General features: G+C 40.0%; 1 protein-coding gene and 2 long non-coding RNA genes across 4 annotated transcripts in view; 2 read left to right on the top strand and 1 right to left on the bottom strand.

The window, feature by feature from the left end:
* LOC138966391 (HMG domain-containing protein 4-like) overlaps positions 1-15,071 on the top strand; it is a 30,001-nt gene extending 14,930 nt beyond the window's left edge. Inside the window, exons 8-9 of one of the 2 annotated variants that reach the window (XM_070338612.1) lie at positions 11,925-12,017; positions 13,114-15,071. In XM_070338612.1, the coding sequence (XP_070194713.1) occupies positions 11,925-12,017; positions 13,114-13,281 (261 nt within the window). In that variant the 3' untranslated portion in view covers positions 13,282-15,071. The remainder of the gene's footprint in view (positions 1-11,924; positions 12,018-13,113) is intronic. The other variant, XM_070338613.1, reaches the window with a different exon arrangement.
* On the top strand, positions 337-8,317 carry LOC138966394 (uncharacterized). The gene is made up of 3 exons (XR_011455685.1): positions 337-2,502; positions 3,228-3,372; positions 8,141-8,317. It is a non-coding gene; the product is annotated as an uncharacterized lncRNA (long non-coding RNA).
* Positions 2,718-11,396, bottom strand: LOC138966393 (uncharacterized). The gene is made up of 3 exons (XR_011455684.1): positions 10,858-11,396; positions 10,056-10,106; positions 2,718-3,432 (listed from the first exon to the last, which is right to left on the bottom strand). It is a non-coding gene; the product is annotated as an uncharacterized lncRNA (long non-coding RNA).
* Positions 15,072-16,366: the final 1,295 nt, after the last annotated feature.

The following is a 16,366-nucleotide window of genomic DNA, read 5'->3' on the forward strand; positions in this document are numbered from 1 at the left end:
TTGACGGTTGTAACAAAGAAATGTCCTTAAAGGTCCTCGTCTACATTTTCTGACAGAAATTGAGATTTGACCGCTAAAATGTTTAATCCATTCACAAACACTTTCAAAAAAACACCCCCCTCCGATCAGAAAGGACGGAGCAAGTGTAGCCGTTTGAAAATTCATTGATGTATTCCATCGTAGTAGGATATCCTTATTTGGAACATAATCATAGTAGGATATCCTTATTTGGAACATAATGTAAACCGGAAGTTTTCAAAGTGCTCAACCACCCAGAATTCCTAGCGGTGAGCAGCCGCTGGCTTGACGAAAGTTCTCTGGTAAGTTCTTTTTATCAATTATGCAAACATTCTTGTCGTATACGACTTTTAAGTGGCTGCAAACAAGGCTTCATTATGCAACAAAACAGTTTCAAGCAATGTGTTTGCTCTGTTCACGTACTGTGTTCGTCATTCGTAGATTTTAAATCTTAGCCGAGTTGACGCATTTCAGGGAACCTCTCAAAAGTCAGATTTACGCTTTCAGCATTGCACATCACGGTACTTTGTTTTATGGCGGTTTACAAAGAGGCTCTGCTTAATGATTCGGTTCAGGAATTAAGGAGTCATCATTAAAATAAAGCAAAAGCATAGGTCTAACGCTAACTGAATGTTTCGAGAGGCACAGTTCCAACACAGTGACACACGTACACTGACAATGAAATCTAAAACGCTTGCAATCGATCTAAATTTGTATTTCTGCACACACAAAACATTTCGACTACAAAATAAGGATCGGAATTAAAAAAAAAAAGGTATTTTCCAACAAGAGTCCTTGATTTGTGTGCTTTCATTTATAATGAGTTTACGCCGGTAGACTACTACCCGCAACATCGATGTCAGAATCGCCATTGATTTTCCTGCAAGACTGACTAACAACTACAGATCTAACTGAATCAGTTGAATCAGACTGTTCTAGATTCTCCGGTCGAATCTTAGAATGCAGCTGGTTTTTGAGTCACTTGAGAAAATGTGACTCTATGTAATCGGTCAGTGTTAGTCTGTCCGGCCGGCTGGCTGTCCGTCCGGCCGGCCGGCCGTCCGGCCGGCCGTCCGGCCGGCCGTCCGTAGACACCACCTTAACGTTGGACTTTTCTCGGAAACTATCAAAGCGATCGGGCTCATATTTTGTTTAGTCGTGACCTCCAATGACCTCTACACTTTAACGATGGTTTCGTTGACCTTTGACCTTTTTCAAGGTCACAGGTCAGCGTCAAAGGAAAAATTAGACATTTTATATCTTTGACAAAGTTCATCGGATGTGATTGAAACTTTGTAGGATTATTCTTTACATCAAAGTATTTACATCTGTAGCCTTTTACGAACGTTATCAGAAAAACAAGGGAGATAACTAGCCTTTTCTGTTCGGCAACACACAACTTAACGTTGGGCTTTTCTCGGAAACTATAAAAGTGACCGGGCTCAAATTTTATGTGAACGTGACTCCCAGTGACCTCTACACTTTGACGTCTGCTTTGGTGACCTTTGACCTTTTTCAAGGTCACAGGTATGTCTTGAAGGAAAAAAATTGAAATATCATATCTCTGAAACTATTCATCGGATTTGATTCAAACTTTATAGGATTATTCTTTACATCAAATTATTTACATCTGTATTGTGTTGTGAATAGCAATTTCTTCCTGTCCATCTGATGCCTCATATAATATTCAGAACTGCGAAAGTGACTCGATCGAGCGTTTGCTCTTCTTGTTATTTTTGTATTTCTTAGGTCTATATGTGTGTGCCGTATGTGTGTAAAATGTGCGTGTTTGTGTGTATGTGTAAAATGTGCGTGCGTATGTCTGTAGATGTGTGTGTTTGTGCGTGTGTGTGTGCATGTGTGTGTACGTAGATGCGTGCGTGCGTGTGTCAGTGTGTGTGTGTGTGTGTGTGTGTGTGTGACATTCACGTGGTAGTACGAGTGATTGAGTGAATCGGAGTATCTGTACGTGTTTGTTTTCTTATACCTGATCATGTTTTCTTATACCTGATCATGTTTTAGACGATTCATGTATGCATACATTATAGTTCTTAAAAATGCCAAACGTGTAACTCATTATACATTTGCCCCTTATGGCATAAATAAACTAACACTGTACTGTATTGCATGGTAGGTATAAGCCACGTATTTTATTCAGTTATGATTCATGTCCGTCAAGTATAACCGTTTGTCCATGTCTTTTAACAGTTTTGTTTTGTTGTTTCTTTTTTTTCTGCAAAAGCTGTCCATTTCGATACTCAGGTCGAACAAAGTACGCTTATCTCATGTCTCAACTCTGAGCTAAACATCGTCTCCACCGGTCAGAAGAGGCAGGGCAGGGCCAGCAGGTGCGGCAGTGTTACATTGTTTGTCAGCGCAATCGGGAATCAAGGACACAGAGTCCGCATGCGGACAGCAACTCAAGAAGCTGCCGCCGAAGAGTTATCGGGAAGAAAGATCCAGTCTCTTACTCTTAGTCTTACAGTGAGTTTGTGTAGTTACAAATGTAATGGTTTGAAGATTTCTTCTCTCTCAGTCTGTTATTGCTTGAGTGCTTATGTTAATCTCAGTTATTCAAGTATGGGCTGTATATTGTAAATGCGTGTGTGTGCATATGAGAGAGAGAGAGAGAGAGAGAGAGAGAGAGAGAGAGAGAGAGAGAGAGAGAGAGAGAGAGAGAGAGAGAGAGAGAGAGAGAGGGGGGGGGGGGGGCGGCGGTGACACACTATACTTCCGTTTGCTGTTTAAAAGGATACTTACAAAATCGACAATCCCATCAATCAGTCGAGACACAATTTATTAACAACAGAATTTTAATTATATACCAACTTATTTAATGCATACACTCTTACATATGTATACATCTGAATGCATAAAGCACACACACACAAACATGTACAAAGTACCCCCCCCCCCCCCAAAAAAAAAAAAAAAAAAAAAAAAAAACAAAAAACATGCCACCCATTAAAATGCTGATAACTCATGAATTACTTATGCAACTTACTTCAAATGTGGTGTACATTGGCCTGAGATATGGGATGATAATTCCACAAAGTTTCATGAATGCCGGTCAAGTGCGCATGGCTTATAATTATATCTACATGCCGCTGGTTTCATAATACTACATCTACTAAAACAGATAAAATGGATAAAAATTTGAATGCGTCACATTATTTCATGACAATAGGACTTTTAACTGTGTTGGTCAGAACATGATTAACGAGATGACTGCGGGGGAGCTAGCTGGTCCTGTCCATTGCTGAGCGGCTCGCTCCCATCCCCGGTTTTGGGCATGGCCTGCAGAGGATCCTTCCCAGAGGAGCCCACTTCAAGTGCAGCCACATGTCCTTCCAGGTGTGTTTGTCACCACTACCAAGATAGGTGAAGGGAGGTTGATAACCACCCGTCAAAGACCTGTAATTACAAAAATAGTACTTAAAAATCTGAAACAGTTTGCACATTGCTGTTAATCGCCATAAGTTGTGCATGACTCGACTATGATGTGCCGTAATTATGCATTAAAATTATGATGAAAAAACAACAACCTGAAAAGTGATGGGCGTGTCAGGATAGGGCGGATAATCGTTATATGAAATCTTTAGAAATGTGTCCTGTTTCAGTTATTAATCTTTAAATGTTATAACAACATCCTGGAAATTAAGTAGAAATGGCCCAGTCAGGCTGATTTTTTGGCAAATACAGTTTGACCTTAAAAAAATGCAACCCTCAAAAATGTTAATAACTTCTACATCTGTTGACCAAATCACTTTATATCTTGGGGACATAAACTTAAGCCTATGCATGACCCTTCCACATCTTGGCAACTTTTTTTTAAATAGCACAAAAGTCTGACCATTTGATCTACAAAATTGCCCCTTTGTGAAAGTGTCACAGTAGCTGAAGTTTATGTCACCCAAATATAAAGTGATTCGGTCAACAGATGTAGAAGTTATTAGCATTTTTGAGGGTTGCATTTTTGGGGGGTCACCCTGTCACCCAGTCTTCTTCAAATTGGCAAAACAACACTGCTAGGCACAACAGCTGAAACAAATCAATTTGTGTGGGCAAAAAATGAGTTGTTCTTCAATTTGAGATAATAAAAAAATTAAAAAAACAGGGTCACTCTTGCTCACACAATCAAATCTGCATCCAAATCAGCATGTGTTGTTCACATATCTTGTCTAACATGGACGCTATGGCATGCTGAGCGGTGTAGGCTAGGTGTCAATACTCTCAGCAGGCATAAAAGGCAGTTTTGAAGCCATTTTAGCGGGTAATAAGACAAAGAATGGTACATTTGAGTAACTCGCAAACGCATTGCCTTCAAACTTTCGGTAATTTGTGTTAACACATGTCGTAAAGTACACACGAAATCTCAAGTCATGTGAGGTATTAGTTCTGCTGTTATGCGACATCCCAGAAAGAGTTTTAAAAATAAAGATTGAACAGAATTTTTTTTAGAATTAGCATGCATTTAGAAAAATGAAAGCTTCAATTTACCCTTAAATTTAATACAGTTTCACCAATGGCTGTTCAAAGTGCACTTGTTTAAACGCACACACACATTTTTGAAAAATGCTTTTTCAAGAGCCATTGATCAGTTAAGCGTGTTGGCAGTGAGCTTTGCTATTCGTAGGCCAACATTTGCGCTCAGCGCTCTGAATGAGTCAACTTCTTAAAAAAACTACTTTCGCGTTGAAATCCTCATACCACCCATGTCGGATAAAATATGTACATGAAATTTGAGTATGTGGCGCATCTGTCATTGTTCTTGAAGATATCAACAAATAAAATTTGTTCAATGATTCAGCAAAAACGTATCGTCAATTTAAGAACTGTTTCTGACATGACAAATAACAGCAGACCTAATGTCTCAAATTACTTGAAATTCCGAAAGTACTTTACAACATGTTTTAGCACAACTCTCCGAAAGTTTGAAGGCAACGCGTTAGCGAGTTACTGTTAACCCGTGGTTTGTAAAAAATGTAAAAACATTTTACAAATCATGTCGAACCTAAAACCGCGATTTGTAAAAATGTAAAAATATCGCATTCCACAAAGTAATGCATGCCTTTTATTTTTATTAATTTTTCTTGTTTAGAGCGTCTATGTTGGTGCAATCCCATTTTGCCACCGTCCCATTTTTTGCCCCATCCCATTTTTGCGACATTTCACAAGCCAAGCGTCGTTTTACAAACATGTCATAACAAAAGCAAGACATCCCATTTTGACACTATATCCCATTTGGCCGCCATGCCGTTTCACCGCATTCCATTTCGCCCCCATCCCATTGTCGCAACATTTCACAAGCCAAGCGTCATTTTACTACCGTGTCATAACAATAGCGCGACATCCCATTTTGACACCATCCCATTTGGCCGCCATCCCATTTTTTATTTATTCTTCTTGCCAAGCCTCACTATACTACTATACTGCGTTATTCAACCAGGAAGACATGGGGCCCGGGTAGCTCAGGTGGTAGAGCACTAGACTTGTGATCGAAAGGTCGTTGGTTCGAATCCGGGCCGGGACGGACACGGGTCAACTTTATGTGCAGACCCAGAGACGGTATCCATCTCCCACCCCCGTGTCACCACAATGGTACGTTAAAGATCTTGGTCATTCTACCATAAGTGCAGATGGCTGATACCTTCTAAACACGCATACATCAAAAGCCATGAGGGCGTAAAAACACGAATCGTATAAACCAATTCATGTCCAATATAGGCAATTAAGACCTGACGGACAATAAGCCCCTTATAAAAAAAGGAAGACATTCCGTTTACGCCAAATCTCATTTTTGCCACAATCCAAAATGTCACGAAATAGGGATGGCGGCGAAATGGGATGACGGCATGGCGACAAAATGGAATGTGGCGCTAGTGGTATGACACGGTGGTAAAATGACACTTGGCCTGTGAAATGTCGCGAAAATGGGATGGGGGCAAAATGGGATAACGGCGAAACGGGATTGCGCCAAAAGGGGATGTGGAGCTAATGGTACATGATATGGTGGTAAAATGACACTTGGCCTGTAAAATGTCGCGAAAATGGGATGGGGGCGAAATGGGCTAACGGCGAAACGGGATTGCGCCAAAATGGGATGTGAAGCTAATGGTACATGGTATGGTGGTAAAATGACACTTGGCCTAAGAAATGTCGCCAAAATGGGATGGGGGCGAATTGGGATAACGGCGAAAGGGGACTAATAGATCCCTTGACTTTGGGGTAGTGCGACTCTGTCACTGCTAGCTTTCCACTGGGAGGAAGCGACCGGAATTTCCCAACGATGGGACCTCGAGTAATGAAAATAAAAATAAAAAATAACAAGAAGGGCAAAGCCCATACGACTCACATGCTTGACCTTGACCTTTACATGACCTTGACCTTCAGGGTCAAGGTCAAAGAACTAAACCTAGCAATGACATCATACACTAAGAACTGCTTTACACATTTTTCCTACCAAAATACATGTGACCTTGACCCAAGGTCAAGGTCATCCAAGGTCATGCAACACAAAGCTGTTAATTCAAGACATAGGAAGTACAATGGTGCTTATTGGCCCTTTCTACCATGAGATATGGTCACTTTTAGTGGTTCACTACCTTATTTTGGTCACATTTCATAAGGGTCAAAGTGACCTTGACCTTGATCATATGTGACCAAATGTGTCTCATGATGAAAGCATAACATGTGCCCCACATAATTTTTAAGTTTGAAACAGTTATCTTCCATAGTTCAGGGTCAAGGTCACTTCAAAATATGTATGCAATCCAACTTTGAAGAGCTCCTGTGACCTTGACCTTGAAGCAAGGTAAACCAAAATGGTATCAAAAGATGGGGCTTACTTTGCCCTATATATCATTTATAGATGAGGTATTCAATCTCAAAAACTTCAGAGAAAATGGGAAAAATGTGAAAAATACCTGTTTTTTAGACAACATTTATGGCCCCTGCGACCTTGACCTTGAAGCAAGGTCAAGATGCTATGTATGTTTTTTGGGGCCTTGTCATCATACACCATCTTGCCAAATTTGGTACTGATAGACTGAATAGTGTCCAAGAAATATCCAACGTTAAAGTTTTCTGGACGGCCGGACGACTCGGGTGAGTACATAGACTCACTTTTGCTTCGCATGTGAGTCAAAAATCTTAAAATTAACAGTAACAGATTCGCGCTACCCCAAAAGTCAAGGGATTTCGTATTCGTCCCTTGACTTTGGAGTTGACAAGAAAATATCGGGCGCAAAAACGTGATTTGTAAAAAGGTTCACCGTGATTTGTACCATTTTTTTGTCTCATTACCCGCAAATGCGGCTTTAAAAACTGCCTTTTATGCTTGCTGAGAGGATTGACACCTACACCGCTCAGCATGCCATAGCGTCCATGTTAGACGAGATATGTGAACAAAACTTACTGATTTGGATGCAAATTTGATTGTTTTGTCTAAGAACATGCTAAACATGTTTTGTTTTAGCAGTTCTGATTCGTTGTCAATTTTAACGCGGGAACCTTGATTTTGCGAATTTGATTTTGGGGTGTGTTTGTGTTGTAGGCTTCACTGTATCGACACTACGTCGTGTAAACTCAATCTGTTTTCTGAATAAGTTAGGGGCATAAAAGGCCTTTCCAGTCATATAATTGGTTTTACGATAAACGGCCTCATCATAAAGATCTGCCCTCAAACGCATCTGTACAGTTTTTTTTATGACGAGTAGTGTAGAACAATCACCATCTTGCACATCTGATCGCAAGATTATGCATCCCCGAAAAATTCTGCTATGTCTCCGGCGCATCAGTATCTGTCCGAAGTGTTTGAAAACAACTAATTACAACACACACACCCCCCCCTCCACCCCCACCCCCTCCCAACCTCCACCACCCCCCCCCTTCCCACCTCCACCACCACCATCCCCCCTTCCCACCCAAGAAAAAAAAAGAAGAAAAGAATAAACACATTGATAAATACAAGGAGAAGGACAGAATTAATTTACTTTTTTTTCAATTGTTTTTGATAACAAATCTATTGCTTCTAGGTCATCATTATCAGGCCGATGATTAAACCAAAGCTTAGTCACGGAAATGCATATATGGACTAAAAATGACGTGTTTTTTCTTGCAGGACAATGGCTTGGACACTTATGACTTCATCCTGAATCGGCAGAGCAGCGATGTATTCTTACATGGATGCCATGGACGCCTTCCACCTAGCGGGCACACAGATGGTTCACAAATCTACCCACTTGTATATTGCATACCTACCCCCTCACTCTCAACCATTGCTCCTTCAGTTCTGTAGTAAAACAGAGCGATCATTTCTGAAAATATTGTAAGACATTAGCTTCTTTACTTCTGCAGCTGCATCAAAACACACACACACACACACACACACACACACACACACACACACACTTGATACCGATGCCACATTTCAAGTAATCGGGCTGCATGTATATTTGTTGTCTTCTGACACGGCTATGCATGCTAAAGTCCACAATCAGAATGGCAGGAGCTATTGGAAAACCCGTTTTCTTTTTTTTGCATTTTACGGTAAATACATTTTTGTCTTTGATCTTCAGGCTTCCATAACAGTTCTCTAAATGTCTTGAGAATACGCCTGAAACGTTACATGAACCAAAACAACAACCGAAAAACAAACGCTGTGCATAGGGAACACAAATATCGATGATAATCTGCTAATAATTTAGCAGGGAGTATCACCCGGGACATTATTTATTATTCTGAATAGATCAACATTCATATATGCATCAAGTGTACTAATTGATCCTGCTAAATAGTTGTATTTGCTTGTGACTGATGCACTTTTTATTCACTTTGCACATGTATCACGTAAGACAAATCAAGGGAGGTAATTTTGCTCGGATTAGATGGTTCCCTCCCCTGATAACAAAAGCACACAAATTAATTCCCCCCCCCCCCCCCCCCCCTTCTCGTATGTGTTATTCAGACGTTTTGTTGGTTTTTGTTGAATATTGATGTGAAAGGTTCAGTCCTTCCCGAGTAAACTATTCGATTTACAGTCTCAGAACAGACCAGGCCTGAAAAGACCATCGCTAAACACATCAACTAATCAGCCTGGGTGCAGTTTGTGATTGTTTTTTATTGACTGATTTGTGAACGAACTCAAGCAGGAATCTGTGATGATAACACATCAAAATAAATTATCACTTTGCACATGAAGCAGCCAGGTTGTCGAATCTAAGTCTTTATTCATGTACAATCTTGTCTAAATCTGAGATGGTGAGCCAAAAGTTTTCATGGGAACGACTGTGCCTTTCTGTGTCTCTCAATTTTTACACCACTTGCTACTCATGATCGCATGAACAGGCAAGATGTGGATATCGTGGTTTTAATGATACATTCGGACATACAAATGGTTACCGCTGTTTTCTTAGATACGTGTGATCTCTCTTTTTCCCCTGGTCCTTTCTTTTTCATGTTATTTAGCCTGAAGTTTGTTGCAACTATTGGTCCGCTTGCATTTGTTGTTATAGTAATTGTGGATATGTTATTTAATTTGTCTGTGTTCCCTTATTATGTTGTCACTGTCAGCTTGATGAATAAAGGCTATGAGAAAAAAAATGTTACCTTTCACTATTAGCTATTATACTAAATATTTCTGATACCTTGACCAAATACGATGTTTATTTTTGCGTGTTCTCGTTTTTTCAGAGCGAACACACACACACACACACACACACACACACACACACACACACACACACACACACACACACACACAGTCTCTCTTTCTTTCTTTCTCTCTCTCTCTCTCTCTCTCTCTGTCTTTCTCTCTCTCTCCCACCCACACACACACACACGTACACGTATACACACACACACACACACACACACACACACACACACACACACACACACACAGTTTCAATGTTAAAAACTTGAAACACGTATCCCTGTAGCATCGATGAAGGTTGTGTACAGGAACATCATAAAAGCTTGCTTACAAACGGACTCGCTGTAATCGAATAAACCAGCTTTCGAATAAAATAGCTTACCGTTGCTTGCTCAAACTGCGGCTTCCTTGTCCACATTCCTGGCGCACAGATCTGCAATGTGCAACGTTACTGTTGAATACACACAATTTATGTTGAAGTCAGAGGGCACAGACAGACATACCCACCCCCCCTACACACACACACACACACACCGTGACACACACGCGCGCGCGACTGCGTGAAGATGCACGTCACCTTATCATTTAATCACACAATGTAAAAACGTGGTGGTTAAAACTGAATAGTATCATGAATCTCTGAAGAGAATTTTATTTTTTCAACAGTCGTTCATGTAAGGCACACGCAGATTGAATGTAGCTGAAGCCATACCGTAAAAACTAAGAACAGATCTATAAGATTCTAAAAAAAATGTGACATTTTAGTTCTATTCATCTGGATGAGCTTGATAGATGACGAGTTAGCGATACCGTCTGTATAGATCTATGATCTGTCCGAAGTAGAATCGGCCACTGAAAATGCAACTCCCCCCTCCCTTTCCCACGACACACACCACGACACGACACTTGCTGAGAAAAGGAAAAAGTGTGGAGGAATACATAATGTAAAAACCAAATCTAAAAGTAAGCCCGGTTTAAGATTTCAAACCGCCTTTGAGTTTGAGTATGAAATGTTCGGACGCGCCCTTTCAGCCTACAGTGAAATGGTAATCATACATGTACGTACAAGCTTTGTTTCAGAACTGTGAAACGTAATAACTACTGAGGTTTGAATTCAAATATACAAGTAAAGTTAATGGAAGATCAAAGTAAAGGTTGGGTGTAATGTCAACAATTATACTTACATTCCGTTTCAGCATGCTCTTCCACAGGAAAAACTCCCAGGGCTTTGTCCTGCTTGCGATTTTGCCAAAAGTACTTTGAGCACACCCCCGACGTAACTTTCAATGAGCATCATAGTGTTTTTGCCACTTGCCGGTTGAATTTGGCGCCTAATTCCAACTTCGCTGCATCTCAGGGTTGTTTCTGGTCCCCCAAATGTACACATTCAGACCTATGCCGCCCTGATCGATCACAATTTTGCTTTTTACGTAACTGGCGCAAGATGGCAGACATCTTTGGACCATAAATGACTCTTTGCGCATGCGCCGCGAATAATTTGATTGGTCGATATTTTTAGGCAGAGCACATGGTCTCAGAAAACAGAAAAGTAAACATTGGAAGCGTGAGTCACGCTCCCAAAAAATAGAAACTTTTTTTACATATATATTTTTTTCTGTAACTTTTTGCCCCATGGTTCATTCATCATCTGAAATAACTTTTTAGCGAAATCTAACCATACGATTATTGGAAAAAAGTCAAAATGTAGACGACCACCTTTAACTCCAAATATAAATATAATAATCAAAATCTGCTTCGTAATCCCCTACAGCATACCCAGAAAGATAAAATATAACAATATTGATAATTAGAAGTGTGACAATCATATCTGCTGAAATATCATATCCCCCCCCTGTACTCCACTTTTGTATGTATTTGACTGTTTTGTCGCGTAAAACAAAAACCAGCAACCCAAAATACAAAAAGTGATTATCATTTGTCATTGTTTATTCATAAAACATTCAAATTAAAAAAAACATAGTGCACTTACCCACCTGCCCTTAAGGTGATGTCAATGTTAGCAGACGACAGAGAGAGGGTCTGTGTTGGTGATTGTGAAGGGGTATTTAGTTAGTGTGTTGTGTGTATGTTTCACACTGTGTGTGTGTGTGTTACACTGTGTCTGGGTGTGTTACACTGTGTCTGTGTGTGTGTGTGTGTGTGTGTGTGTGTGTGTGTGTGTGTGTGTGTGTGTGTGTGTGTGTGTGTGTGTGTGTGATGTAGTAACATTTTTGTTTGTGTGTTCATTCAGGGCTTTGGCATCGAACCGATAGATATTGCCGCCCATCTTAAGCTTCTTGGAGAATCTCTCAGCATCATTGGCAACCGACTGCAAGAACACAAGGTTTGTGGACATTCCCTAATGAGTTCTTTATCCGACTGTTCAAGACTACGTATTGTGCTGAGAGCAGTTAGGCTAATGCTGCTGAATACATTGGAACCCCTCTCTTAAAACCCCGGCTTTGAAGATCTTGCTTTTTGACTCACATGCGAAGCAAAAGTGAGTCTATGTACTCACCCGAGTCGTCCGTCCGTCCGTCCGTCCGTCCGTCCGTCCGGACGTCCGGACGTCCGGAAAACTTTAACGTTGGATATTTCTTGGACACTATTCAGTCTATCAGTACCAAATTTGGCAAGATGGTGTATGATGACAAGGCCCCAAAAAACATACATAGCATCTTGACCTTGCTTCAAGGTCAAGGTCGCAGGGGCCATAAATGTTGCCTAAAAAACAGCTATTTTTCACATTTTTCACATTTTCTCTGAAGTTTGAGATTCAATACCTCACCTATATATGATATATAGGACAAAGTAAGCCCCATCTTTTGATACCAGTTTGGTTTACCTTGCTTCAAGGTCAAGGTCACAGGAGCTCTTCAAAGTTGGATTGTATACATATTTTGAAGTGACCTTGACCCTGAACTATGGAAGATAACTGTTTCAAACTTAAAAATTATGTGGGGCACATGTTATGCTTTCATCATGAGACACATTTGGTCACATATGATCAAGGTCAAGGTCACTTTGACCCTTATGAAATGTGACCAAAATAAGGTAGTGAACCACTAAAAGTGACCATATCTCATGGTAGAAAGAGCCAATAAGCACCATTGTACTTCTTATGTCTTGAATTAACAGCTTTGTGTTGCATGACCTTGGATGACCTTGACCTTGGGTCAAGGTCACATGTATTTTGGTAGGAAAAATGTGTAAAGCATGTGAGTCGTATGGGCTTTGCCCTTCTTGTTCAGATTTTTTTTCATGTCTGTAAATGTTCCCCCATTTTTAAGACTCCTTCTCTTTTAAGACCTGATTATGTAAATTTTTGGAGGTCATAGGTCAAAAGTAACGGCCTACCAACGTTAATTCTTTGGGACTTGCCATCAGAAACAAACATTTTAATTTTTGGGGCTTAATGTGTGGTGCATGTGTTGTTGCAGGGTTTGATAGCAGTTCAGGGCAGTCTCTCAGTGCTGCTGGACTCCATGCTGTGTGCCTGTGGACCCTTACTAGCCCTAACACACCAAGTTCCAGGGCTTGACGGCTGCTCCGAGGCCACCCACGCTCGCACGCTCGACAGTGTGGCTTATATCATGCCTGGACTTTGAACGGATATATTATCGCTGAATTTGTGTTGCCATCTCCGAGAAGGCCAGTCCGGCTTGCGTGTGGCTAATATCATGTCTGGACCTTGAAAGGACATAATATCACTGAAATGGTGTTGTCATGTAAGAGATGACCACTTGCGCTTGCACGCTCAACAGTGTTGCTTAACTTAAATCATGCCTGGAGTTTGAACGGAAAGGGTGTCACTGATGTGGTATTGAAATCTTGGAGGAGGCTGCCAACGCTCACACACTCAACAGTGTGGCTTATACCATGCCTGGAGTTTGAACGGAAAGGGTGTCACTGATGTGGTATTGCAATCTTGGAGGAGGCTGCCAACGCTCACACACTCAACAGTGTGGCTTATACCATGCCTGGACTTTGAAAGAGAGTAGTATCCCTGATGTGGTGTTGTCATGATGGAGGAAGCCACTTACTCTTGGAGAAAGGCCACTCATGCTACCACGCTCGAAAGTGTGGCTTATATTATGCCTCGGCTTTGAACGAATATGATGTTACCATATCGGTGTCACCATCTTGGAGGAGGCGTCTCACACTCACATGCTCAAAGGTGCGGCTTATTTCATGCCTGAACTTCTTGGCGGGGAAATGGACTCACTGACAATGACATAGAGTTATCATCCCAGAAAAAAGTCTCACACCTTTGTTTGTGCAAACTCAGCAATGAAGAGAAGAATTTTGAAGAGTTCACTTTAAAAACTGTGCTCTTCAAACTCGATTTTGTGCCATGCTTTAACAGCAAGTGTATGGTATTTGAAATGTACATAAAAATGGAGAGGAAAAGTGGTTTGGTTTGGTACCTTGTATTTTATTAACTGTTACTTCTAATTCTATGCAGATGCTTTGAACTGGTTGTTTGCAACTTCACTGGACGGTTTCTTTGTTTTGTTGACTTTGATGGAATTGTTAAGTATTTGCAATGAATTAATAAATGTTTCTTTTGATTCAGAAAGATGATCAGACACAGGACTTTGTGAGACAGAGTGAGTGTGTGTGTGTGTGTGTGTGTGTGTGTGTGTGTGTGTGTGTGTTTGCAGGTTTTATATAATTTCAGAAGATGTACCAAGGACTAAATGTAAATGTGTGTATTAAACAACTTTTGTACCACACACACGCACACAGGCTTACAATTAATACTCGTCTGCAGTAGGATTACCCCAGACACACTAAAGCGCTTTTATTCATTAACAACATACACCATGCCTTAAAAAAACACTTTTGCAAAATCAAAAATATACACATATAATTTGTAAAGAAAACTGATAAGAATGGGCAAGTGGGCAGCTTTAAACTTTACAGACTGTGACATTATACCGTTTGCTTTATTTACACAACACATCTTGAGGGAACGACACCGAAAGAACAGACATATTGGTGAGAGTTCAATCAAAAGTTTAAAACAGATAATATTTGTATGGTGCACAGTCGATTTTACATAAATATATCGAGGAAAGAGATCCTGTACTTGGCGGAATTGAGATGATAACATTATACACAATGGAACCTCCGTTTTATAACTTTTGAAAAAGGTCACACATATCGGTACTTTATTGGGTTCATAAGAAGTGCTCAATAATAGCTTTTCATTTTCTGACAATCTGAACAAGAACCAAGAACCAGGCACGAGCAAGCACTTTTTTTTCTATTATGTGTAATCAAAAACAAATTAAATAGAAATAAATCTCTTGAAAACAAAGGGAAGTAGAGAAAAGAGAATAACATATGCCAGGCTAGAAAGTCTCCTCATCCCAGTTACTACATTACAAATAAACAAGCTATATATAAAGTAAACCAAATTAGAAAAAAATGAAATACATAATAACCAATGAATGGTGAGCGTTGCACAGCCATAAGCGAACATGTAAAACCACCCAGATAAAAGAAAGAAAAAAAAGTATCAATGATCATGAATATGATGCTGAATTACTTCAGAAACAAAAAGTGTACCAAAGACAACTCATATCCGACATAAACTTGGCCAAAAACTTATTGCAACAAATTTCGCACCCAAATTAAAGCATTAATTCCCGTGAAATTTCATTAAAACTGTGTATGCCGGTTAAGGCCGTTCACTTGTCAATCAGGATTTGGAAAACTTTTTACAAGTGTGATAAATAAAAGATTGCATGCATTTCTGGATGACAATTCTGTGATCGGCAACGAACAAGCTGGATTCCGAAAAGGCCACTCTACTGTAGACCACATTTTTGCACTACACTGCCTTATTGATATATTTTTACAACAAAAGAAAAAGTTATATTGTGCTTTCATTGATCTGCGTAAGGCTTTTGATTCTGTGCAACGCAGTCTCCTGTGTGGCAGAATGGTAATATGAATGTAATTAAGGACATGTATGATAAGGCAAAATTGTGCGTGAAGGTGAATAGTGTATTCTCCGAGGCGTTCACCTCAAACATCGGGCTTCTTCAGGGCGAAAATTTATCACCGATTCTTTTCTCACTATTTTTTAAACGACCTGAAGCAGTTTTTGGTTGAATATGATGTCGGCCTAGAGTTGCCCCTGAAAAGAGCCCAAGAAATAGATGTTGAACGCATTAATGACTATATGTATTTGTTCCTGTTAATATATGCTGATGATACTGCTATACTCGCCGAAACACCTGGAGAAATGCAAAAAGCCCTGGATGGACTAGATCGTTATTGTAAAAGCTGGGGACTAAGCGTAAATATTGAAAAGACAAAAATAGTTGTTTTTTCGCAGGGAAAAATACGGAATATCCCAAATTTTGTCTTGATTTGAGTACCTGTCTAAGTAGTTTGGGACTATGTGTACTTAGGTGTACTATTTAATTATAATAACAAATTTCATAATGCCATGAAACGTCAATGTTTGACTGGTAACCGTGCAATGTTCTCGTTAATTCGAAAATGTAGAAAACTAAATTTACCAATTGATGTGCAATTGGATCTTTTTGAGAAGTGTGTACATCCAATTTTGCTGTATGGTTGTGAGGTGTGGGGATATGATTCATTAGACATAATGTCAAGGTTTCAATTGCGATTTTTAAAAATGCTTCTTGATGTATATAAAACTACACCCACTTG

This window comes from Littorina saxatilis, linkage group LG5 (assembly GCF_037325665.1).
Source record: "Littorina saxatilis isolate snail1 linkage group LG5, US_GU_Lsax_2.0, whole genome shotgun sequence".
In the NCBI taxonomy this organism is placed as follows: domain Eukaryota; kingdom Metazoa; phylum Mollusca; class Gastropoda; order Littorinimorpha; family Littorinidae; genus Littorina; species Littorina saxatilis.